The sequence below is a fragment of the Saccopteryx leptura genome, chromosome 8, assembly GCF_036850995.1.
Source record: "Saccopteryx leptura isolate mSacLep1 chromosome 8, mSacLep1_pri_phased_curated, whole genome shotgun sequence".
In the NCBI taxonomy this organism is placed as follows: Eukaryota; Metazoa; Chordata; class Mammalia; order Chiroptera; family Emballonuridae; genus Saccopteryx; species Saccopteryx leptura.
The window spans coordinates 82,674,095-82,700,259 of NC_089510.1; the positions used below are offsets into that span (position 1 = coordinate 82,674,095).

At 35.4% G+C, this 26,165-nt stretch overlaps 1 protein-coding gene across 1 annotated transcript in view; it reads left to right on the forward strand.

The window, feature by feature from the left end:
- Window positions 1-26,165, forward strand: part of SPATA16 (spermatogenesis associated 16) — a 287,397-nt gene that overhangs the window by 213,312 nt on the left and 47,920 nt on the right. Inside the window, exon 5 of the mRNA XM_066347709.1 lies at window positions 7,824-7,971. Coding sequence (XP_066203806.1) covers window positions 7,824-7,971 — 148 coding nt within the window. The remainder of the gene's footprint in view (window positions 1-7,823; window positions 7,972-26,165) is intronic.

The window sequence follows — 26,165 nt, forward strand, 5'->3', positions numbered from 1 at the left end:
AACCTGTGCTCCTTCCATTGGGTAGCTCCATTTTCCTTCATGTCCTGGGAGAGCTCCCTCTGCTGGCAGCTAATAAGGGAAGAAGATACAGGATCACACTAGTCTGGAAGGATTACCATCCCAGCCCACATTCCACTGGCCCGCACTCAGCCACATGGGAATCTGAAAAATGTCCAACTATGTGTCTGGGTTACATATACATATATGTTCCAAAATTCTATAGCACTCACACACAGTGCAAAACTTAAGTAAATTAAGCACTTTATAATTTTAAATGATATTTATTATGATTGCTTTTAAACAGGAGGACAAAACCCAGGAGGTAAAAACCATAAATTTCAAAAGATAATGTGAAATATAATATTTGACACCCTTATTCTGAATCCCATAAAATAAAAAGCTGTTCATTCTTAGAAGTCACTTAGGCTTTCCAAGTCACAATTCATCTCCAATTTAGTGAATAGGGCTGGAAAATTCCCAAGGTTCCTTCCAGATGTAATCTTGTAAGTAAAGAAATTTACTGCAATTATGGTCAACCCTGATCTTTGGAGTATTAAAGGAATAATTTGATAATAATCTATAATAATTTGGTCACATTTTCTAATTAGAAGTGATAGGATTTCTACTTACTGAGCCATCATTACTGGATACATAGTTAAAAGGTTACAACTTGTCCAAATTCTCCAGCCTAAAAGATAGGGAAAAATTTTCATTAATCCCATTATGTTGAAAATGTTTGAGGTTAATATTTCTGCCAGATTTTTTCTGGAGATGTTGAGTGTTCTTAAATTTTACCAGAAGAACCAACCCTCTAGGCTTTAAAAGAGGGACATGAATTTTGTTTCTTTTTTTCCCTCTAATTTGATTGCTTCTCCTTTACCTTTGATGGAGTATCTCTTTCCCTCGTCTCTCCCGTGGTGTCTTGTTATACAGTTATTCTGGGAAAGTTGATTTCTGAGGTTGAAAGAGTCTCTTTTTGCTTAGCTAAAGTACAAGAGGAAATTAGTATGTGACTGTTTGTAGATGAAATGAGCTGCCAACATACATTATTGGTTTGTATTACTATAAGCTTTAAAACTTGATAAATGTAAGGATAACAATAGTTATTAGGACCCCTGAAAGCAAACACCTAATTTCAAAGTTTCTTGTGTAGCAGCAGAGGAAGCATAATCAACAGCAATGAATACTTAACAACAGGACACTCAGATTGATTGTTTTTCCCATTCTCTGCACATGTGCAACATTTATTAACAATAGAGAAATTCATACACTGAAAAAGAATGACTTCACTGTAGAAATTTTTTGTTGAATTACAAACTATCATTTGAGAGCTGCCTTCGTTTTTAGCACAACTACTTTTTACGAGCTGAAGTTTTTCATCTGGTCTCTACCTGCATTTTTAGATCAAGGAAAATCTTTGATTATTGATAAAAAAAATTAAAATGAATATTTTCATGTCTATAATTAATATAAAACATTCTAGTTTTTAAACATCCTTAAGTATAACTCTTCAATTTGTATGTAATAGACTCTTCATAAAAGACAAACCCAACTCTAAATTACTATCACAAAATAAAACCCTGATATTTAGTCTCTAACCCAAAATTCCCATGATTTTAATAAAGCTAATTATTTTCAAGGTTATTTCATTAAGGAGATATTCAATAACACAGAGGAACAGTTTCATTTTCATTTTCTGTTGCATAAGGTTTTAGAACTGTTTCTATATATTTCTGCATCTCTGATTCCAAATCTGAAATCCATTTTTTGGTGCATGCTCTAGTTTTTATGCAATTTTAATTTCTTTTTGTTACATTTAATGGCATGCATTGGTTTTTAAATTGGAGTTAAAGGGCAATGACTCTTGGATTGAACATAACCACAAGGCAATTAATGTTTTATAAACATCACTTTTACATAATTGAAGTTTTTTTTAAATGTAAAAAATTATTATCTGATAAAAACACCCTCTTATTTTGTTTTAAGATTGAATTGTGGCTGCTTTGAGTAGGTGTAAATATAAGAATAGTCCTGACAGCTTCTGTTATATATGTGGCTGTTACACACTTCAACGTCAAGGCACAATATTTCATCATTTGTGACACGTGCATATATTGCCTATTTTCAAGTTCCCCTTGGCAATCAAGACAAGAATTGGGCTCTTCATATAGTGTGTCATAATTGTGAGGAAATGCTTCATGACTGGACAAAAGGAAAACGCAAAGGAATGCCTTTTGGTATTCCCATGGTTTGGCGTGAACCTAAGGACCACAGCAGTGACTATTATTTCTGTCTGATCCATACAAAGGGCATTGCAAGAAAAAACAGCATATGATCACATATCCTGATATTCCTTCAGCAATATGACCTATCCCACACTCTGAGACACTACCAGTTCCACTTTTCAATGGTTTTATTTCTTCTAAGGATGAAGAAAGTGAACATGGTGATCAAGTGTATTTTGATAAGATGCATGAGGAAATGGTTGTAGAATCTGAAGGGTCTTCTTCTGATGCCAAGCAGTCATTAACCCCTCAGCAGTTTAGCCAACCCAAATTGAATGACTTAGTAAGAGATTTGGGCCTATCAAAAGAAAGCAGCTGAGTTATTAGCCTCCAGACTTCAAGAAAAGAATGTACTTCACCGGTCAGCTAAAGTATCCCATTTCAGGAAGCGTGAACAAATTTTTGTAGATTTTTTTCCCTAAGACAAACACTTTGTTTACTGTCATGATATCAGTAGTCTTCTCAGCCAGCTAGGTGTTACCACTTATAGTCCGACAGAATGGCGGCTATTTCTTGACAGCTCTAAACAGAGTCTGAAATGTGTTCTCCTACACAACGGTAATGTTTATGCAGCAGTTCCACTTCGTTATTCAACTGATCTGTGAGAAGATTATAATGACATAAAAATTGTCCTTGACTTTCTGAAGTATGAGGAGTATAACTGGATCACTTGTGTGGATCTTAAAATGGTAAATTTCCTGCTAGGACAACAGAGAGGTTTCACGAAGTATCCTTGCTTTCTGTGTTTCTGAGACAGCCGAGCTCGAGAGAAACACTGTACACAGAAGGAGTAGCCAAAACATGAAGCTCTGGAAGGAGGGATGCAAAATATTGTGAATGAACCTGTAGTTAATCGAGACAGGATCATTTTTCCCCCATTTTACATCAAACTTGGCTTAATGAAGCAGTTTGTTCAGGCTTTGAGTAGAAAAAGTGAATGCTTTTTAACATACTATTTCTGCTTTTCCTGCCTTGCTTTTGAGACGATAAAAGCAGGTGTATTTGATGGACCTCAATTTCGAACCCTCATACATGATGAAAAATTTGCCAGGAAGATGAATAAGAAGGAGAAAGCAGCATGGCAGTCTTTTGTGGCAGTTACAAAGAACATCTTTGGCAACAAAAAAGCAGAAAACTATGAACTTCTGGTTCAAAGAGTGCTGTTGGCTCTCTGCAACATTGGATGTAACATGAGCATTAAGATTCACTCCCTGGCCTGACCCAGCAGTAGCACAGTGGATAGAGCATTGGACTGGGATGCAAAGGACCCAGGTTCAAGACCCTGAGGTCGCCAGCTTGAGCATGGGCTCACCTGGTTTGAACAAAGCTCAACAGCTAGGACCCAAGGTCACTGGCTTGAGCAAGGGGTTACTTGGTCTGCTGAAGGCCCACAGTCAAGGCACATATGAGAAAGCAATTAATGAACAACTAAGGTGTTGCAACAAAAAACTAATGATTGATGCTTCTCATCTCTCTCCATTCCTGTTTGTCCCTATCTACCCCTCTCTCTGACTCTCACTCTGTTTCTGTTAAAAAAAAAAAAAAAAGATTCACTTCCTGAACAGTCATCTTGATAAGTTTCCTGAAAATCTTGGAGCTGTTAGTGATGAGCAGACTACTGCTGGAGTATCAAATGAGATAGTCCTCAACAATTATACAAACGCAAGAGCTACAAACGCAAATTTTTTGCCTGAATAGAATTTAAATAAGTTTTGCATAAAATTTATGATTAAAATAAGTGTTTTAATATGTTCTATTTCAAAATTGTAGACAAATTCTGATGCAATATCTTTTAGTGTATAACTGTATTCACTGCATTATATAAATTATTATATTTTCACAAAGATGATGCCCAAAAAGACATTATACTTCATTATGCTAAACTAAATGTTGAAACTTTTACAATAAGATGAAAACCTAAAATCTTGAATTGCAAAAATACTCTAGCTTACAGAGAAAAACTGTCAGATTTGAGATCAGCACACTCGAATTAGGTAAGAACAAGTGTTTTTGTGGATGCAGCAAAAGTGTTGTTTCCCAATGTAATGTACCAGGAATATATTATATATCCATTCCTTTGCCAGAGCAATGTTAAGACAGGTTCAAAGCCTCAAAGTTGTTTATCTCCACAAGAACTAAAAATGTTAATACATTAAAACACAGCAAGGATGTGTCAGGATCTGGGTAAAGGGTCATCTGTATTCTCATTTCTACTCTATTTTGCAATATTTTTTCTTGGGGCTATAATAATTTCATTTGAGAAAAAGTATCTCCATGGGGAATTAAATTCTTATGTTTCCATACAACACACTCTGCTCACTCACCCATGGCTTTACCCATCTTCAAGAAAGAGGAAAAAGAACCCCCTTTCTATTGGCTCTCAGTGGGGAGAGAGGAAGGCTGTGCTGTGCTCCAGCACATACCCTCCTAAGTGGAGACCCCTAAGAAAGCCTGAATGCAATAAATGCCCTAAACATTGTGCAAAGAAAATGGTGCCTTAAATGAGCAAATCAAACTGCCACACAAAAACCACACTTCTACCACTTGCAAAAAAAAAAACTGGTGTAGGCTCTTGGGCACAAGGCTTACTGTCCCTAATGTGAGATGACTTAGCAAAGCTACCCTGCAGAAGTTACTCAATCTGTCAGCAGTTGGAAAATAAACGAGATGGAGAGAGCATTTTCTTCTATGATAGCTTTACCAGCATACTGTTTATGTCTTTCTGGAAGAAAACTAGAGAATTAAATCCCTTCACTAAATATTTTGATCCAGAATTTAAGATACCCCTAAGAAGTGAATTTAAAATACCCTTCACCAAAGGGATCCAAAGAGGCCATGAGAGAAGCTATTTGGGTGTTAGGAACTCTTATGGACTGAATTGTGTCCTTCAAAATGTATGTACAGTATTTAAATCCTAATCTTGTGCTGGGATTGTGGTTGTATTTCCAAATAAGGTAGTGAAGTTGAAGCAGGATTTTTGGGTGGGCCTTAATCCAATATGACTGGTGTCCTAATAATAAGAGGAGATTAGAGTACTGACACATGTACACACAGGAAAAACCACATGAAAACACAGGGAGAAGCTCCACAGCCAATTCAAAGGAGAAAGACCTCAGAAGTCAACTGTATGAACACTTGATCTCAGATTTATAAACTCTGGAAATAGAAGAATATATGTAATATCCTGTTATGGCAGCCTCAACAAACCGATACAGGAACTAACAGTTTACAGAAGGTGGTAAACTTAGATTATGATCTTCAAACCTAGACCTGGAACAGCTTCCCTATTCAGCACATCACTTCACACGCATCTAGATACAACTTACTTTTTTGCTCTAGATAGGCCAGCCCATGATTGGTTTCAGAAGTGAACATATGTAAGCACTAATCTGAAAAAATTATTTTCCCACTCAGTCTGAAAAATCTTTTTATTCTTTTTTTAATTTTTTTTTAATGACAGAGATAGAGGAGGACAGATAGGGACAAACAGACAGGAAGGGAGAGAGATGAGAAGCATCAATTCTTCATTGCAACTCCTTAGTTGTTCATGCATTGCTTTCTCATGTGTGCTTTGACCCGGGTTGGGGGGGGGTACTGCAGCTGAGCCACTGACCCCTTGCTGAAGCCAGTGATCTAGGGCTTCAAGCCAGCAACCTTTGGGCTCAAGCCGGTGATCATGGGGCCATGTCTATGATCACTGTGCTCAAGCTGGTGAGCCCGCACTCAAGCCAGCAACCCCGCTGTTTCAAACCTGGGTCCTATGCATCCCAGACCGATGCTTTATCCACTGTTCCACTGTCTGGTTAGGCTCAATCTAAAGAATCTTTATTTTTGCTAGACAACCAGAACCTGTTGCCTAAACATCTTGTTTAAGTTCTTAATCCACATCTCTGAACTCCAGACCTGCTTCTTGTATTATGCATGTTAGACTTCCAAAGTTGACACTCGGAATTTAGCATCCAAACCCTGCTGCATACTCGCAATCCACTGCTACCTCCGTCTGCATGCTGGCTCTGGGTTTGGTGTCACAGTGGTGTTGTTTGTATCCTCCCATTTCCTCCAACCTGGGAAGCACAGGGCTGTTGGCACTGTCAGTCCTTCCATTCAGCATTCAGATATTTGGCCCACAAATTTAAAATGTAAACTTAAAAGTTTATGTCATTTTAAAATTTGAGTCTCAAAGAAAGGAGGAGCCTTTGCATCCAGAAAATTCTTAAAAAGCTGCTTTAGATACACAATATAGACAATCATAGAGGCCATTTAAAGTTGCTGAGGTATGGAGTAGGTGATGAACAAGTTAAATTAGGCTCCTCAGTTTAAAATCAACTCCTTATTGCTTGTAATGTCAATCAGAAACTAGTTTACAAAATACTATGTCATAATAATATAAATTGTTTCTTGTTAAATGATGTTTTCTGTGTTAGAAAGTTCAGATTTATTATTTTTCCTTATTGGTTATTGGCACTCTAAGTTACCAGGGAAAAAATTTATTCCTATACATAAATATAGACTTTTGTAACATGTTTTATACTATTTTTAGAAAAATAAGGTAACTATAGACATTACTTTTAATTCAATGTTCAAGTCTCATTAGAAGGAAAAGTTGTAGGAAAGAATAAATTTCTTTTAAAACTTCTTGTAACTTTCTTTTGGTCTGTTAAAAATAATAACGTGCCTACTTAATACGGGAAGTTCGGGGTGATGGCAAGCTTTATTAAGAATGGTATGTGAGCAAGGAAAATTTAAAGAAATTCTTAAATAGCCAAATCCATCTCAAACAGCTTTTGTGATCTAGAGAGAAGGGAGGCTCTGCTGGGCGGAAGTTGAGGCTTCTCTTGTTCCCAAAGGCTTCCCAGGTATTGGGAGAAGAAAAAAAGTCTGATTTGTCTGCTTTTTTATGTTATTTATAGAAAATACTTAGATCCAGATACTTCAATTAGTCTTTTTTAAGTAAAAATTGTTCATCAGTGTCTGTTTTTGAGCAAGATAATTATGTTAAACTTAAGAATTTTATTTTTTAAATCAAGTTAAATAATGACACCTTAGGCCTGACCTGCAGTGGCGCAGTGGATAAAGCATCGACCTGGAAAGCTGAGGTTGCTGGTTCAAAACCCTGGGCTTACCCAGTCAAGGCACATATGGGAGTTGATGCTTCCTGCTCCTCCCACCTTGTGTCTCCCTACTCTCTCTCTCTCTCTCTCTCTCTCTCTCTCTCTCTCTCTTCTCTCTCAAATGAATAAATAAAATCTTTTTAAAAATGACATCTTAGAAAATAGAATTTTTATTTTTATCTTATAGTAGTCTCAGTTTATAGGTGCCTGTTTACAAACTTTATTTAATTGGTTTTCTTCATTTGAAATAGTATTTCCAGAACTAATTAAACTTTTAGCCTAATGAATATTCAAGAACAGAATATGTTATCTTTGCAGTACAGTGTATACATTTTTAAATCATCCATAAAGGTAATTATATTATTTTGCGTTCTTAAAAAGTCATCTGCTATTTTTGATGCCAAGTGAATTGTTTGTTTCTTCTCAGGCCATGATTGAAGAAGCCATCACCAGAGCAGAATCATTCTCGGTTCTGTACACACCGTTTGCAACAAAAATCAGAGCTGATAAAGTAGGAAAAGTAAAAGAGGTTTTCATGAAAACTCATCCTGCATATGTGGAATATATCTACACAGGTAAGATTCAATATCTTCAAGTTATCAGCTGATTCTTTACTTCCATTAAAGTACATAAAGGACCATTTCTGGTTCTATTTGTTTATTGTTTTGGTTTTAGGAGTATGGTGTTTTAATCTGAAGAATTGAAATGGGAGGTTATTTTAAGGTTTTAAGTAGGGCTAACCTTATAGTTCTAGCACAATAGTCCTGGTGTCATCATGTTTCAATATTTTAAGATGAGGAGTAAAACCTAGATACTTTAAGATTTTTAGGCCCTTGCTAGTAGCTCAGTGGATAAAGCATCAGTCCAATGTATGAACGTCTGAGTTCAATTCCCAGTCAGGGCACTCAGGAGAAGCAATCAGGAGAAGCAATCATCTGCTTCTCCTCCTTCTCCCTTCTCTCCTTCTTCCCCTCCCAAAGCCAGGATAGCTTTGTTGGAGCACATCAGCATCAGGTGCTAAAAATAGCTCAGTACTCAAGCATCAGCTCCAGATGCAGTTGCTGGGTGGACCCCAGTGAGGGCACATGCAGGAATCTGCCTCACTATCTCCCCTCCTCTCATCTAAAAAAGGTGTGTGTGTGTGTGTGTGTGTATGTCACTATCTCCCCTCCTCTCATCTAAAAAAAGGTGTGTGTGTGCCTCACTATCTCCCCTCCTCTCATCTAAAAAAGGTATGTGTGTGTGTGTGTGTGTGTGTGTGTCACTATCTCCCCTCCTCTCATCTAAAAAAAGGTGTGTGTGTGTGTGTCTCACTATCTCCCCTCCTCTCATCTAAAAAAAGGTGTGTGTGTGTGTTGTGTGTGTGTGTGTGTGTGTTTAAATGTAAAGGAAAAACCTTTGGTTAAAAAATACCACTTCTCCTCATATCCTTCATCAGCAAACTAGATGAATGAAGTATTTTATTGAAGACAGATTTTTTCCAGTTTCTGCTATTCCTACTTTCCTTCCTCTATCCATCCCATACCTCAGACCTCCTCCTGCCTCTGTTCTTATGTTTTTGGGACCCAGAAGAGATGTGTGTGGCCACGTGTATGTAGCGGCACAGCACTAGTGTTGTTTTTTCTCTTCTTGTCCCTACAAGCCACTTGCTTTTATTTATTCAGTCAAAAATGCTTTTTACTATCTACTGTGTACCAAGTCTTATTCTGAATTAAAACAGGAATTTTCTTGTACTGAATTAATAGCACTTAATAATAAATACTATGTTAAGCAAACTCTCCAAGTGCACATACCTAATATTACATCCTCTTATTAAGGCTCTTTCATTCCTTTTATCAGAGCTTTGAGGCCGAGTCACTGATTTATGTAATAAATGATGTACTCCATTAATGATCACCACTAATATGCCAGGCATGCTACATCCATTATCTCTTGTTATCCCTATAATTTATGAATTGAGTAAGATGATTCTCATTTAGAAACAAGAAAACAACAATCAGAGAAAACAAATAACTTTTCCAAAGATACATAGCAATTCAATAGTAGAAGGCCTTAGATTTGAACCCATGTCCTTGCCATTAAGCTATACTGTTTCCACGTGACAGGAGCAGAGGTGTAATGGAAGCATTAAATTTAGATCCTATGGAGTGTTATTTTTCTCTACTATACCTCAAGCTCTTCAAGAAGAAACATAACAAATAAATCGAACCAGTGATAATTAAATAGCAAGTCCCTAGAAGCAATGAGAACTTGAGGGCAGGGAGAGAAGAGAAGAAAGTGCAATTCATGCTATAATGACCATCAATGCTTTTTTACCTCATTTGAGCATTTTGTAAGCAAGTAGAGAAAAATGTTTCAGAACTTACATTTTTTGCTAATTGTTATAAATCATTTATTATTTTATTATGAATGTCTTAATGGGATTTGGTAGGAGCATAAATGGCACACAAAAGTCATGTCTATCTGTGTCATGGAAAATGTATCAATTTCAGCTATTTCCATTTTATTCCCAACTCTGTTGGTAATGAAGAGAGACTCACTGAGGAGATCACCAGTTTGCCAATCCTCTACTGGTGGAATGGGTATAGTTATATTTAACCTACTTTACAGAGAAGTCATGAAGATTAACCGATACTTAGGAAGCACTGTTGTCAGTGATAGTTTAAAAATAATAATAACATTAATGAGCCAGATTCATGTCTCAGATAACTCTATCAAACCTGTTATCAAGCTGAATTATGATCTGTTGGCAAGATGACTCATGTTAAAGTATCTTATGCTTTGGAACAGAAGATAATTATAAGTTATTAATGATTGTTTCTATTATTATAATCACTAATTACTGGAGTGTGACAGTGCTATATGAGAACCTAGAGAGGAAAGACACAGCTTCTGGAGGATGAGGGAGAGATAGAAAAGGTAGTCTAGACTTGTACATTTCTTTGGGACTGGTTGTTTGCTTTGTAGAACTTGTACTTTGGACTAACAAAGCTATTACATTGATGATGTTACTTGCCTCTGTTGCAAATGCTTAAAGAATTTGCCCCAAAGCCATTGCTGGAATGATGGTAACACCACTATTACTGTGTATGCACAGTCTTAGTAGTACAGCTTCTTTTCCCTCGGGTAATTCCGAAGTGAGTGAAGGCACAAAACATAAGAGGAGGGAAGCTAAAATGCTATCTTCAGCATCTGGATATCTTTCACAGGAGGTACAGAGTGGCAATTACTTTAGGCACTAGGTGGGCGGAGGCAATAGTTAGAAAGTGAGTTCACACAAGGGAGACAGAGCATTGAGAGTACCTACCTTGTTTTGTTGGCACTGCCCAAAAAACAGAATTCTCTTTGCCTTTTATCCACCATGTAGATCAGTGGTAGTCAACCTGGTCCCTACCGCCCACTAGTAGGCGTTCCAGCTTTCATGGTGGGCAGTAGCGGAGCAACCAAAGTATAAATAAAAAGATAGATTTAACTATAGTAAGTTGTTTTATAAAGATTTATTCTGCCAAACTTAGCAAAAATCCTACATAAAGTACTTGGTAAGTAATTATTATTATATACTTTAACTTGCTGTAACTCTGCTTTATAAATTTTATAAAGTAAAGTTACTTCCCTACTTTATAAATCACCATTACTGTGGAACCAGTGGGCGATTAGAAAATTTTACTACTAACAGAGATACAGAAGTGGGCTGTAGGTATAAAAAGGTTGACTACCCCTGATGTAAATAGAACTTAAGAAGCTCTGTCCTGCCAAAAATTTATTCAGTTATATATTTCAACAGATAGTCATGTAGCAGGTGTGACTGGACAATTGCACAGTCAATGTTTAAAACATGAGACTCTTTCTTTAAATTTTTTTCATACATATTCATCTTTGGTCTTCCCAGAGCCAAATGTACAATATATTCTATCTCATCCCAAAGAGTCTCAGTTTCATCCCATCATTTAGTCTCTCTTGTGCTATCTATCTAATTAAATTCACTAGTTTTCTTCCCCTTTCTTTCCACGGGATTTTCTTCTTCCCCTTGTCTGGTTTTGACATTCACAGAACTCAAATGTATCCAGTTTCCAAAGGGGTATACACCAGAGGAAAAGAATCCTCTTTTGAAGGCTGGTCCAGGTTGATACAGCTGGTGATTGCATGGCTAGTGCAACTTGAGATCAGCTTTGTTGGCTTGAACAGAGTCAACAACAGGTTATTTATGTGACATGTTAGATGATTCAGGGACACTTATATGAGTTTCCCATGATGTCTCGTGCTGTAAGTACTTCTTTCTATATATAGCAACTGCCCCCCCCCCCCCAACCACACAAGATGGCCCAACTTAGAGCCACTCTCTGAGATTCCCTCTCTTTGCCGGAATGCTCACTTGTGAACCCAGCCACCTTCTGAATCTTACTCTAGAAATACTCTTTACCCACTAGAGACTGGAGGTAGTTTTAGCCCTCTCTCCATCTTGCTATGTTATTCCACCACTTCTCTTCTCCCTTTTGTCATGAACCAGAATTCCAAGATCCTCAGGACAAGAAGAGGATCGACAATGACAACAGGTGGTTTGTTCATCTATTCATATATTCATCAAACATTTATTGAGCATGAATATTCCAGACACTATCCCAGGTTGTGCTAGAATATACCTGCTCTTCAGAAAGGATGTACTTTATTATTTATACTTCAGAGTAAATATTTGACTATATCTTTCCTCTCTTCTAGAAAATATTTCAATTAAAACCTAAGTTCTAACTGTGCAGTGCAATGCTGGCTCTAATTAAAAGAATAATGAAGGAGAAAAAAGATTAGGGAGCAGTTTGGAAATAGAAATCTGGCGAGTTGTTTACCAAACTATTTTTGCCCTCATGCATACAACTAGAATATATTTCAGCCTCCTTTACAGTTATGTGAGGCTTGTGACTGAATAATTACCAATGTATTGTGGACAGAAATAATGTATGCCTCCTCCAGGCCTGGCCCATAACACTCTAGCATATAGAACTCTCTTTCCCTCGCCACTGACTAAGTAGATAGAACCATGAAACTAAAGAAGCCGCAAGACAAAAGAAGCTTGGATCCCTGAATGACCATATGGAAGATCATCCATTAAATAGCCACATGAGCAAAAATGTTAGCTTGTTGTAAATCACTGAGATTTAGGGGTTGTTTGTTAAATCACATAGTTTTATCCTAACTAATGCACTGCCTTACATTATAACAAGTTAGCAGCTTACTACTCCATCTACAATGCATACAATAAATTAATGCAAACACAATGACTGAAAAAACACTTCTCTATATGCAATCCACTCCATCCTCAGTAACATTCAGAATTGGGCACACACACTTCTACCTCACATTCCTCATCTTTATACAGATAACTACAGGTGTATGCTTTCATACACATGTGTTTTTATCCACCCAGAAAGATAACATTTCAGGAGACATTGATGCCTCATGAGAGAGAGAATACAAGTAGGTAGTTTTGTTGCAGCAGAAAAAATTGAAGCCATATTAAGAATTTCTAAATTATAGATCTCATCTAAATAAACAACCAGCAGACGAAGGTCATAATATCTGTACCTTGAAGATCTTGGATAAGGAGTCTACTTATCAAAGTTTTCCTGGATAAGTAGTTATTATCATTAAAACTTGGAGACTAGCACATTTAACTCTCCCAGCAGGAGCTGGCAGACAAAACTCCAGCTCAGAAACTCTGCCCAATTCCAGGTCACCTTCATCAAGCCTAGATAGTATTGAAGTCATTGCTCCTGGGTCACATGACAGCATCGTGAGCCGAGTGATAGCTGGCAGAGATGGTAGCAATGAGCAAAAAGAGAATTCATGATTGAGCTCCCCCAGGCAGGGTATTCTCTCTAGCCAGGCCCCCAATTCATAGTCTCCCTTGTCAGGGATCTCTGAATGAAAAACATATTCAAAGAGAAAAAAATATATAAAAATAAATTCACTTTGAAATGCATATAGCCCTAAATATTTTCAATTTGTTTTATCAAACAGACCAACTTAATTAGTGATTTATTATTAGAAAAACCCCCTTCAGGTAGGCACTGGGACTTTAGTGCCCTTATAACCTCTATGAGAGTGATGAGGGAGAGTTAAAATTCAAATCTGCCTTGTGGGACAACCAGGCTTATACATCTTCGGGAACTTACTACATGCTTTCCTATTTGGGGAATATGGTAAGACCCACCAAAATCTTAAATCCATATTATAATAGAACTGTATTGTATTATGTTTCATGGAGAAAAAAATTACTGAATAGCAGTGTAGCTATTCATTTTTCTTATTTAAGGAAAAATCCAGTTTGATTCATGCATAGTAGTCTGGGTATATAAAACAAAGAATAATTCACCAGCCCCAGATTATTATGTTTTCATTTATAAAAATTTTGCTTGAGAATTTTATTCATATATTCCAATGAAATTATGCAATTCTGTGTAATTCTTAGTTTTGCATGGTTGTGTTTTAGTAACAATAAAGTAATGCAATAAGCATATCCTGTCTTCTCTTGATGAAAATATCAAGATTTATTTGCTAAATAAATAAATATTCAGTAATGGATTTGTGGTTAATAATGTTTAATAGAAAAGTTTTCTGGATAAGATATCAATTACTTTAACACTTCGGAGGATAGAGTCATATTTTGTCTTCCCACTGTAATTTAACTCCCCAGAGTAAATATGTATGTTCAGAAAAATAATATATTGTTTCAAAATGGACCTTTAAAAACTGCTTTTCACTGAAATTTATAACCTAGTTCTTGTTCAGTCATTATTTACCAGTAAGAATAATATATTTTATGTTCTCTGAAACATGAAGTTAAAATTTCTCATTTCATTCTTTCTCTTTCAAAATATTATAATTTCATTATGATCAAGAGTTTTTTAGATCAGACTATTCTATTCTTTGTAAGTTGCTTTCTAAAATGGAAGAGATTATAGAATTAAAGAAATTATATCCCTGATGTTATTATGGAAGTGTTACAACCTGATTGATTATAAAGATAACAAATCATCTTATATTTGCACCACAGTTTTTTTGTTAGACACAAAGAATCATTCTCAAAGTTATAAAATTCCTCATATATATGTCTCTATTTTTAAAATATGAAAATGTTAGTGTTTCCAATGGGAAGTGTGGGTATTCCAGCATTGTTCTATCTTATGAAAGTAAACGCTTTTGTTTTTAGTAAACATTTCTCAGTAAGCAGTTCACTAGTCTGCGGTAGCAGGTCTAGCAGGTCACAGCACTGTTTGCTTCTGGTCCCTATTATCTAGTTTCTCTCACCTCCTGGACCTCCCTGGCACTGTCATCCATCTTGCTTAGCAAATTATCTTTTTAAAAAATAAATTTATTGGGATGATATTGGTTAATAAAATTCTACGGGATTCAGGTGCACAGTTCTACAACACATCACCCACATATTGCATTGTGTGTTCACCGCCCAAGTCAAGGCTCCCTCCATCACCACCTGTCCCTCTCTACCCCTTCCACCTCCCCCTACCTCCTTTCCTTCCTGTGCTTGTTTTCTTATGAGATCTGACTAAAGACAGAGTTGCATCTCAAAAGGACAAGTCAATAAACCAAAAATAAGTTGAAGTAATATAAACTGTTCTTGTAGCCTCTCAAGAATACTCAGATGGTTGGGCAAGGAGTGGTTGGAAAAGGATACCAGCAGGTATTACAAGTACTGCATTCATAATGCTCAGCAAAACCTTGCAGTACACACACACACACACACACACACACACACACACACACACACACACACACACACACACCTTCCCTCCAAGTCTCCTTTCCCACTTTAAGCTTTTGGATACACTCCCCAATTTATTTCCCCATAAATAGATGAATTAGTCTCTTTTCATTGTCAATCTTGGTAGTTTTCCCAGTTTCTCAGGTTCTGTCCATCACCAATTATTCCCGTCTGCATTAAAAAAAAAAAAATTGAAAAATAAAAGCTTTATAGCCATTTCTTTATAATGACTTCCTTACTATTCTTTATAGAATTATCACCTAACTATGCATTTCTAAACTCTGAACTTTTAATTTTCCTGCTTTGACACATTGTAAATATAAAACTATATTATAGTTGGCTCTTTTTGCTCAAAATTTTATGAAATTCATCCATTTTGCAGAAAACTTTAGTTGGTTCATTTGTATTGCTCTATAATATTCTATTCTACAAACAGTCTAAAATTTATATACATATTCAGCTGGTGATGAACATTTGAGTTGTTTCTAGTTAGTTGTTATTACAAAAATGCTATTATGAACATTCATATATATATACACATATTTATATGTATATATATACATATGCTATATATATGTATGCTACATATATGAGCTATTCTCAGCATCTGGGGTCTTATATATAGATACATATATATATGTTTTCTATTAAACAATATATCTGAAAGTAGAATTGCTGAATCATACAGTATATATGTTTTGCCTGCACTTGTTATTTTGTTTTGTTTTTACTAGCCACTCTAATGGGTGAGAAGTAGTATCACATTGTGGTTTAGATTTGTATTTTTTTTTAAGTGAGAGGAGGGAGATAGTGAAACAGACGCCCGCATGCATTCTGATCAGAATCCACCTGGCAACCCCATCTGGGGCTTTTACTCAGACCAATGGAGCCACTGGCTGCAGGAGGGGAAGAGAGAAGAGGGAGTTGGAAGGGGAGAGAAACAGATGGTCGCTTCTCATGGGACCAGAGATTGAACCCAGGATGTCTATACACCAGTCCTAGGCTCTACCCACTGAGCAAACTGGCCAGGGCCCCTAAGAGATTTCCACTTTCTGAAGTTTCAGAAAATGTGAAAATAAATGATTTCTCTGATTCATATTTGGCTTTTTACCTAAATGTTCATTACTTTTCTGATTTTATAATTCAAGGTTCTTGCATTCTGTGTCCTAGATCTAATCACAATCCAGAACATAATGTAATCTGAATAGTTGAAATGAAATAAACACAAAAACTGGAATAATAATGATTTGTGGTAATTTTTATTTAGCATGATTGGTATAAGCAATAAATTTTTCTCAAGTTTGCTACATAATAATGAGGTAATATAGTCATAGTACATTTCTTCTGACCCTTGAATCAGCTGAGCTGTCCTCAGCATTTGGAGCCAACACTCAAACCAGTGGAGCCACTGGTTGCAAGAGGGTAGGAAAGAGAGAAGGGGGAAAGGGAGGGGAAGAGAAGCAGATGGTCACTTCTTATGTGTGCCTGACGATCAAACCCAGGACATCCACACACCAGGCTGATGTTCTATCCACTGATCCAGCTTAGCAGGGCATGATTTGTTTTTCTTAATGATTAGTGGTGTTAGTCATTTTTATGTGCTTATTTTCTATTTGCATATCTTCTTTGGAGAAATGTCCTTTCCTATGTTTTAACTGAATTGTTTTGTTGTTGAGTTGTATGAGTTCTTTATTCTTGACATTAACCCCTTATTATATATATGACTTGCAAATATTTTCTCCCATTTAATACATTTCCTTCTCACTCTGTTGATAGTGTTCTTTGATGCACAAGTTTTAAGTTTTGATGACATCCAATATATCTACATTTTTCTTTTGTTATCTGTGCTTTTGGTGTCATGTTCAAAAATTATTGCCAATTCCAACATCATAAAAGTTTTCACCTGTGTATTCTTCTAAAATTTCAATAGTTTTAGCTCCTGTACTTAAGCCTTTAATTAACCTAGATTTAATTTTTGTATATGGTGTATGATAAGTGTTTTACATCTGGATATCCAGTTTTCTCAGAATTGTTTATTGTAAAGACTGCCATTTCTTCATTGAATGATTTGGCATCCTTGTCAAAATCATTTGATTTCTGGGATTTCTATTCTAGTCCATTGGTCTATATGTCTGTCTTTATTCTAGTACCACTATTTTTTTTTATTACCATAGCTTTGTAATAAATTTTGAAATTAGCAAGTGTGAGATTTCTAATTTTGTGCTTTTTCAAGATTGTTTTGACTCTTCGGGTTCATTAAGATTCCTTATGAATTTTAGGGTGGACTTTTCTATTTCTGCAAAATCTCTGTTGGGTTTTTGACAGAGATTGCATTGAATTTCTTGGTTGCTTTAGGTATTATTGACATCTGAATATTGTCTTCCAGTCAATAAATACAGAATGTCTTTCCATCTCTTTAATTTCTTACAACAATGTTTTATAAATTTCAGTACATAAGTCTTTCACTGGCTGAGTTAAGTTTATTCCTAATTATTTTATTGTTTTTGATGCTATTATAGGTGGAATAATTTTCTTAATTTCCAATGATTATCACTCTTATACCTACCTTTGTGCTTTTATTATATAGTACATGTATATACATAAACAGGGTTTGGCAAATGTAGGTTTACAGTTGTGAGTATGCAAAACACAGATTTACTCTTGTATTATTATTTATTAATTATTGTATTATTTTCTGTACAAATAACTGTAAACCTACTTTTGCCCCACCCTGTCTGTAACCTTAAAATAGGTATAGAATTGTCCTCCAGGTTTTAAAATATTAAATAGAAATACTATTTTTACTATTTGCATATTTATGCAAAGTTTCTTTATTCAAAATTACCCTTGTAAGATTCACTCATGTTTATACAATAAACTCTAATTCATTTATCTTCAGTGTTTGTATGATTTACCTAAATATATATATTAAATCTAATATTACTAGTCATTTAAATCATCAAGAAAAACATTTCCATTATTTTGTTATTACAAATAAAAGTGGTATGAACATTTTTATATAATCTTCTTGTGCACATGTACAAGAAATTCTCTGAAGCATATATTAAGGAGTAGAATTAATTTCTGAGTCATTAAGCATAAACATCTTTAACTTGTTATACATTGCCAAGTTGCTTATTAAAGTGATTTTTTGTTTCACCAAATTCAAGTGTACAAGAGTGCTTTGATGTCTTTCATCATCAATCTACTAGTACTGTCAGACTTTTTAAAATTTTGTGAATCCAGAACAGGAAATGGCATCACATGTTTTTAAAAAATACGTATTTCCCTATGAATCAGGTTGAATATCTTGTGCCATTCATTAACCCATGGCTACATTTCCTTAAATGATATTCAAAATTGTTCTCAAAACTTTTCAGATTTATAAAAATGGTATTTTTGCTCTTTATATATTCCTATAAGTTATATGTTCATGTACTTTGCTTATTTGGCTTTCTGAATAGCTTTGTTATTGATTTATTGGAGAATTTTATATCTTATTCCAATGAGAGGCATGTCTTTTCTATGTTGTCTTTTGATGAATTATAGTTTAAATTGTAATGTCATTTTAGAAAATTTTAATGACTTGTGACTTTGCCTTGTTTAAGAATACACTCCCACTCAAGTACATAAAGATATTCATTTATTCTTTTTTTTCTGTTGTTCTGAGTACAATCCTAACACAATGTTGAATAGAGGAAGTGTCAGTGAGCATGTACATATTGTTTCAGATTCTAAAGCAAAAGATTTAAAAGTTTTACTATTTAATATAATGTTTATTGTAGGTTTTGAAAAATATTCTTTAGTAGGTTAAGACGTCTCCATTTTGCTAGATATTTTAGCATTATTGATCCTCTCTACTATATATCTGTGTTGTTTTTTTTCTTATTCCATTACTTTCTGTTCTTTTATATACATTTTTTAAAATTTTACATTTTGGGTACTTATTCTGTTATTATCTAGTTCTCTTCATTGGATTCAGAGCTATTAATTTCAACTCTTCCCCTTTTTTTAGTAAAGACTAAAAATTTTTCAAGCCCGACCTACAGTGGTGCAGTGGATAATGTGTCAACCTGGAATGCTGAGGTCGCCTATTCAAAACCCTGGGCTTGCCTGGTCAAGGCACATATAGGAGTTGATGCTGCTTCCTGCTCCTGCTCCTTCTCTCTCTTTCTCTCTATCAGTCTCTTTCTCTCTCCTCTCTCTAAAAAATGAATAAATAAAATCTAAAATAAAAGTTTAAAAAATCATTTCTCAAAAAAAATAAAAATTTTCAAGAATGATTTTGGTTGCATTCCACAAACTTGGAAAGACAACACTTCACTTTATTTTTAAATACTTTGTAAGATTTAAATGAAATCTTTTTTGAGCCATGGCTTACCTAGATATGCCACTCTTAATGCCTGAAGGTACAGAAATATTCAGTTATTTTTGTTATGATTTTAAACCTAACTTTAGTATATTTTAAATCATAATATGCTTTAAAGTTATAATAATTCCTGCAATTTTTAAGCCTTAGTTTTATGGCTCACTTTCATTAACATTACAAGAATGCTTGAGAAGAATTGATTTTTCTCATTGTCATATGCATGTTTTCCATGTGTCCATTAGCTTAAGCTTGAAAATTACCCATATCTTTTGGATATGCTAATTTTTAACTGCTTGATTACTCAATATATAGAAAAATGTTAAAACAGTCAATAATAGTGGTGGATTTATTTATTCTAATAATTTTGCCAATTTTACTTTTTAAATTTTGACTTAGAGTGCATACACTTTTAAAATAGTTAAATTTTCCTTATGAACTGTATATTGTCATTATGTAATTGCACTCTTTGGCCTTAATGCTCTGTGGATTAAAATATATTTGCTTCATATTAATATAAAAACACTAGTTTTATTCTGAATAATATTTTTCTAGTATTTATTTTCACACCCTTTTACTTTCAATATTTTGTGCCTTTTTACTTGATATTCAGTTAAAAATAACACGTAATTGAATTTTTTATTTATTTAATTATTTATTTAGTCAATCTTTGTCTTCTAACAATTCCTGACTTGCTTGAGTTTTTAGTTAGTATTTAAGTTCCTGAAACACAGAAATTTTTGCTCATTTTTTTTAACTCATATATCCCATTGGCTTAAATAGTACCTGGCACATAGTAAGTGCTAAATAAACTTTGCTGATTTAGTTTATTTCTACCATGTTATGGGCTTTTTATTCCAGTAACATTTCTCCCTTTTCATGTTCCTACTTTTATATTCTTCAAGGGTTTGTTTTTTTCTTTAATTTTCCTATCTATAGGTTTGCAAATTATAAATTATATTTCAATTTTTTAAGGATTGGGGTTGACATTTTAATGTGCAAAGATATCTTAACAGAACTGAAATTTTTAATAATTATCATCACTCAGCAAGATACAGGTCTTAGAATATTTTAACTAACATTAACTCCCTAATATATAAATCCCATATTTTTATTCAACTTGATTTTTTTCCTTATTTTCCAAGTTAGTTATTATAGTGATACATAATTGTTTTTACATAGTCAGTATTTATCTATAGTTATCTCCTATACACGTTTACTAATTTTTTCTTACATTTAAGTCATTCTGAGTTTCATTTTGTATATATTTATTACATTTCAATTCTCTTTGTCTCTCTGTATTATTTTATTTCTCCCATTTCTTAACAACCTTTAAGAATTTTCACCCTTCTTTCCTGAGTCCCTTGACCAACCCTGTTCTTTACTTCCCCCCCCCCAGCCACTACTCTTATCAAGGTTTTCTTTATTCACTTCATTTCTTAATTAATTATTAAAAACTTTCCACCCAACTGGAATGAGTCCCTTGACTTTGCCTTCTCATTTCCTTCCCATTCTCTTGTTAATTCTAATTTATTTCATTGGCTGTGAGTCTAATAAACATTGAAGGCAATAGCAGCACCTTATATAAAATCTACTTTGGTTGGTATAGAATTAAGAAACTTCTTTAGGATAAATACAACACCACTGAGTAAACATAAAACTTTGTAATCAATAAGAACTTAAAGAGAAATGGAAATGAACTTGCATAAAAATCCTGTGAGAATTTTTTGTTTTTACAAGTTTATATATAGGTTATGAGAGAAAATATTAAAGACTGGTTTTGGAGAAGTAGACCAACAGCCTAAAGTGAAAATTAGGAATCTTAGAAATGAAAACCAAGTTTTTGCACTTGTATGTATAATTCTGAAATTACAGTGAAGGTCAAAGGGAAAATATAATTTATTATACAAAGATTCATTATACATAGTTTTCTCCCACATCAAACACAAAAATAAAAATACACTGTCAGACGTCAGAGAAATGGCGCCATGAGGAGCGCTCCTGATACCTCTCCCCAAAATTTCAACAAGTTCTTCAACCAGAGACAGAAAAATCTATCCCTGGAGAGTATGGAAGTCCCAGACACTGAACAAGAAGGTATGATTGGGTGAAACATTGGCTAAATATATAATCAACCCTGAAGGAAATAAGACGGAGAACAGAACACTCCGCTGTCCTCACTAACCTGAGCAAGGCTGCTTTCACTTGGAACTGAAAAAGAGTGGGGGCTGGAAGCGTGGAGGGAGCCAGGCTGGGGCACAGTCGTTCAAGCCAAGCAGCAACTCAACCCATGTGAGCCAATGCCAGCACCAGACCCCAGCAAAAGCAGGTGAGCGGCGGCCGCCATTACCTCCTCTCCCCATATTCTGGTCAGCGAGTGTGGACAGTGTGCGAGAGGTTCTTCCTAGCACCCCAGGCGTGGGATCCCATGTTCCTGGACAGAGGGACAGGGTCAGATGCTTCTGCGTGGGCTGCAACCAGAGTCTCAGTGTGGTCCATGCTCCCCCAGAAACAGCGTGCAGAGAGCGCACGAAAGTGAACTTTCCAACACCCAGACTTCTCCGGGCAGGTAGGGCGCGTCACCCAGCCATTCAGGCTAACATCCCGGGGAAGAAAAAATATGGAAGTGCTAGGGAAAGGGGTGTGCAGGCAGATTGCAAACTGTCTCTGGAGCAGATCTGCGGATCCACTGAAATTAGCTTAACCCATAGTCTGCTCACTGCCCAACTGGCTTATGTGGCTCTAGTTGACAATGTCTCTCTCAGATCAGCAATCTAAGACAAGAGATGTGATATTTTTTAGTGCCTCTTGCTCTGCACATAGGGGCAGGGGCAACTTCCTGTCAGCCAATACAGGGGGAAAAACACATTCCCACAGAACAAACCTCAGAGAACACTGCAGAAGTTAGGCTAAGCTGTAGGCTTTTGAACAAGGAAGAAGCCTGCAGAAAGCAAACCCACAGAACGCTAAGGCAAATTTAACTAGATATACCTGGGGAACTGAACAGAAGTCAACATGTCCCTCTACCTGCTTAAGCTGGTGGTTCTGATTGGCAGAGCTTTTGTACTCAGGGCTGTGCACTAAAAAGAGGGACTTGGCAGCTTTTAAGACCTCTTGTTCTGCAGGCAGCAACTAGGGCATCTTCTTCCCAGCCAATACAGGTTACAAAGTGCAAAAAGCCTGGGGAGAGTGGTCCCACAGAGTGCTCTGAGGCATACTGGAAATGCCTGGAGGCTCATAGAAAGACACCTTGAGAGCAACTGGCTCCTAGCCCTGCCTGATTACGCTGGAGGCTCTGACTGACAGAGCCTTACCCAGAGCCCTGCGCTGAGTGGGGATAGAGTGGGGATCTGCCAACTCTTTGAGCCTCTTACTCTCCAGGCAGAGGCAGCTGCAACCTCATAGCTGGATCATCAGGCTGCTAATTCAGGAAGAAGAGACTAGGAGAGAGGCTCCGGGAAAACGGACTCTCCCATTGTTGGAGCCTGCAAATGCTAACAAGCCCCAACTACCAACATGACTGAGGCCTAATATATGACATCGCCATAGAGACACATCAACTGCAAATCTCTATCTAAGCATGCCACAGGGGCAGAGCCTGGGGTACAGAGCCAACGACCAGGAAGAGAGAGAGGAAAGAAAAAGGAAGAAGATAACTCCTCAAAATCAAGAATAATCCACAGTCTTTATGACTTTTTACACTTTTTTTTGTTTCTTCCATCTTATCTTTATTTTCTTCTTCCACCTTGGTCCTTTTATTCTCTGCTCGTCTTATTCTTTTCTCTTCATATTGAACTACATTGCCCATAAATGTTACATTTCCCTTTTTTTATCTTTTCTTTTTTCTTTCTCTCTATGAGGGTTATACTCCAAAACCCTTAACTCTCTCCTTTTTTATCTTTTTTCCCTTTTACTTTTTTCTCCCTCTCTCTTAGTTTCTTCTTTTCTCCTTTAATTTTCCTCTCATTTGATCCACACTAATGAACAAATTATTTTATTTTGGATTCAAATTTTTTCTTTGTGGCATTTTGCATGCTTTTTACTTTGCTTTTTAACTCATAGGCATTCCTCCCAAACCTGCTCTCCATTTTATGTAGTTTTTGTTCCACTTAATACAATAGTATTTTTTTTCTTTTTCTTGTTTTCCTCCTATCCCTTTCACTATATCTCTCAGTCAACCATCATTTATAAGCAAATTATTTTATTCTTGATCCAAATTTTTTCCTTTTTTGCATTTTGTGGGTCCCTATCTCCTTTTTGTCCCTTCATCACATCTCCTCAACTCAGGCCCTTCATTATAGGTAGTTTTTGTTCCATTTAGCACAATATAATTTTCAGTTTTCATGGTATTTTCTCAAAGAAGAAAAGAAAAAAGAAAAAAATAATAATACGTTTTAAAATTATTTTTATTGCCTTTTTTTACTTTTTACTCTTTATTAATTCTCATTAGTGTTATTAACAAAAGCACCTTGAGATGCAATTAAGGAAAAGGAAATCGAATATCATGGATACAAAAGACAGAGAGGTAGCACAGATAGATGAGGAAAAATCTATAGAAAAAAATTCAACAGATTGGAAACCTTGGAGTTAAATGACAGAGAATTTAAAATAGAAATTCTAAAAATACTCAGAGATATACAAGAAAACACAGAAAGGCAATTTAGGGAGCTCAGAAAACAACTCAGTGAACACAAAGAATATATTACCAAGGAAATTGAAGCTATGAAAAAAAATAAAACACAGATGAAAAATTCAATTCATGAACTGAAAAACAAGGTAACAAGCTTAGCTAATAGAACAGGCCAGATAGAAGAGAGTATTAGTGACATAGGCAACTTGAGGCACAACAGAGAGAAGAAGAGAGAGACTCAAGAATTTAAAAAAATGAGAAAACCCTATAGGAACTGTCTGACTCGACCAAAAAGAGTAACATAAGAATAATAGGTATATCAGAAGGAGGAGAGAGAAAATGGAATGGAGAACATATTCAAACAAATATTAGATGAGAACTTCCCAAGCCTGTGGAAAGAACTAAAGCCTCAAATTCAAGAAGCAAACAGAACACCGAGTTTTCTTAACCCCAACAAACCTACTCCAAGGCACATCATAATGAAATTGGCACAAACCAACGACAAAGAAAAAGTTCTCAAGGAAGCCAGGGAAAAGAAGAATACAACATATAAAAGAAGGCCTATTAGATTATCATTGGATTTCTCAACAGAAACTCTACAAGCTAGAAGAGAGTGGACCCCAATATTTAAAGTTATGAAAGAGAGGAACTTCCAGCCAAGAATGCTATACCCATCAAAGCTATCCTTCAAATATGAAGGAGAAATAAAACATTCACAGATACAGAAAAGATTAGGGAATTTATCATCAGAAAACCCCCACTTCAGGAAATACTAAAGGTAGTTTTCCTACCAGATACAAAGAACAAAAAAAAACAAAAAAACCACAAGTAAAAGCTCCACCAAGAACACAATAAAACCAAATTTAAACTATGACATCAAAAACAAAAAAAGGGGAGACGACAAAGATTAACAGTAGCAAAGGACAATGGAGTACAGAAGCACTCATAAGATAGTATACTATAATGAAAATGGTAGGTACCCTTTTCATTACTTAATAGTAACCACCCCTGAAAAAAACACCACAAAAGCACATGACTTAAAAAAGGTAGTTACAGAGGAAAGAAGTATGGATTACAACCAAACAAAAACAATGATAGAAAAACAAAAGAAAAGAAATAAACAAGATACAAACTAACAGAAAGCAATATATAAAATGGCAATAGGGAACTCTCAAGTGTCAATAATTACACTAAATGTGAATGGATTAAACTAACCAATAAAAAGACACAGAGTAGCAGAATGGATTAAAAAACAAAATCCAACTGTATGCTGCCTACAAGAAACACATCTAAGCAACAAGGATAAAAACAAATTCAAAGTGAAAGGCTGAAAAACAATACTCCAAGCAAATAACATCCAAAAAAAGGCAGGCATAGCAATACTCATATCTAATAATGCTGACTTCAAGACAACAAAAGTAATCAGAGACAAAAATGGTCATTTCATAATGATAAAGGGGACACTGAATCAAGAAGACATAACACTTTTTAATATATATGCACCAAAAATATATAAGACAGCTACTGACTGACCTAAAAACAAAAACTGACAAAAATACAATTATACTTGGAGACCTCAATACGCCACTGACGGCTCTAGATCATTCATCCAAACAGAAAATCAATAAAGAAATATTGGCCTTCAACGAAACACTAGAACAATTGGATATGATAGACATCTACAGGACATTTCATCCCAAAGTGACAGAGCACACATTTTTCTCTAGTGTACATGGAACATTCTTAAAAATTGATCATATGTTGGACCACAAAAATAACAACAGCAAATTCAGAAAAATTGAAGTTGTATCAAGCACATTTTCTGATCATAAAGCCATAAAACTAGAATTCAACTGCAAAAGAAGGGGGAAAAACCCACAAAAATGTGGAAATTAAACAACATACATTTAAAAAATGAGTGGGTAAAAGGAGAAATAAGCGCAGAGATCAAAAGATATATACAGACAAATGAAAATATGACATATCAGAATCTCTGGGA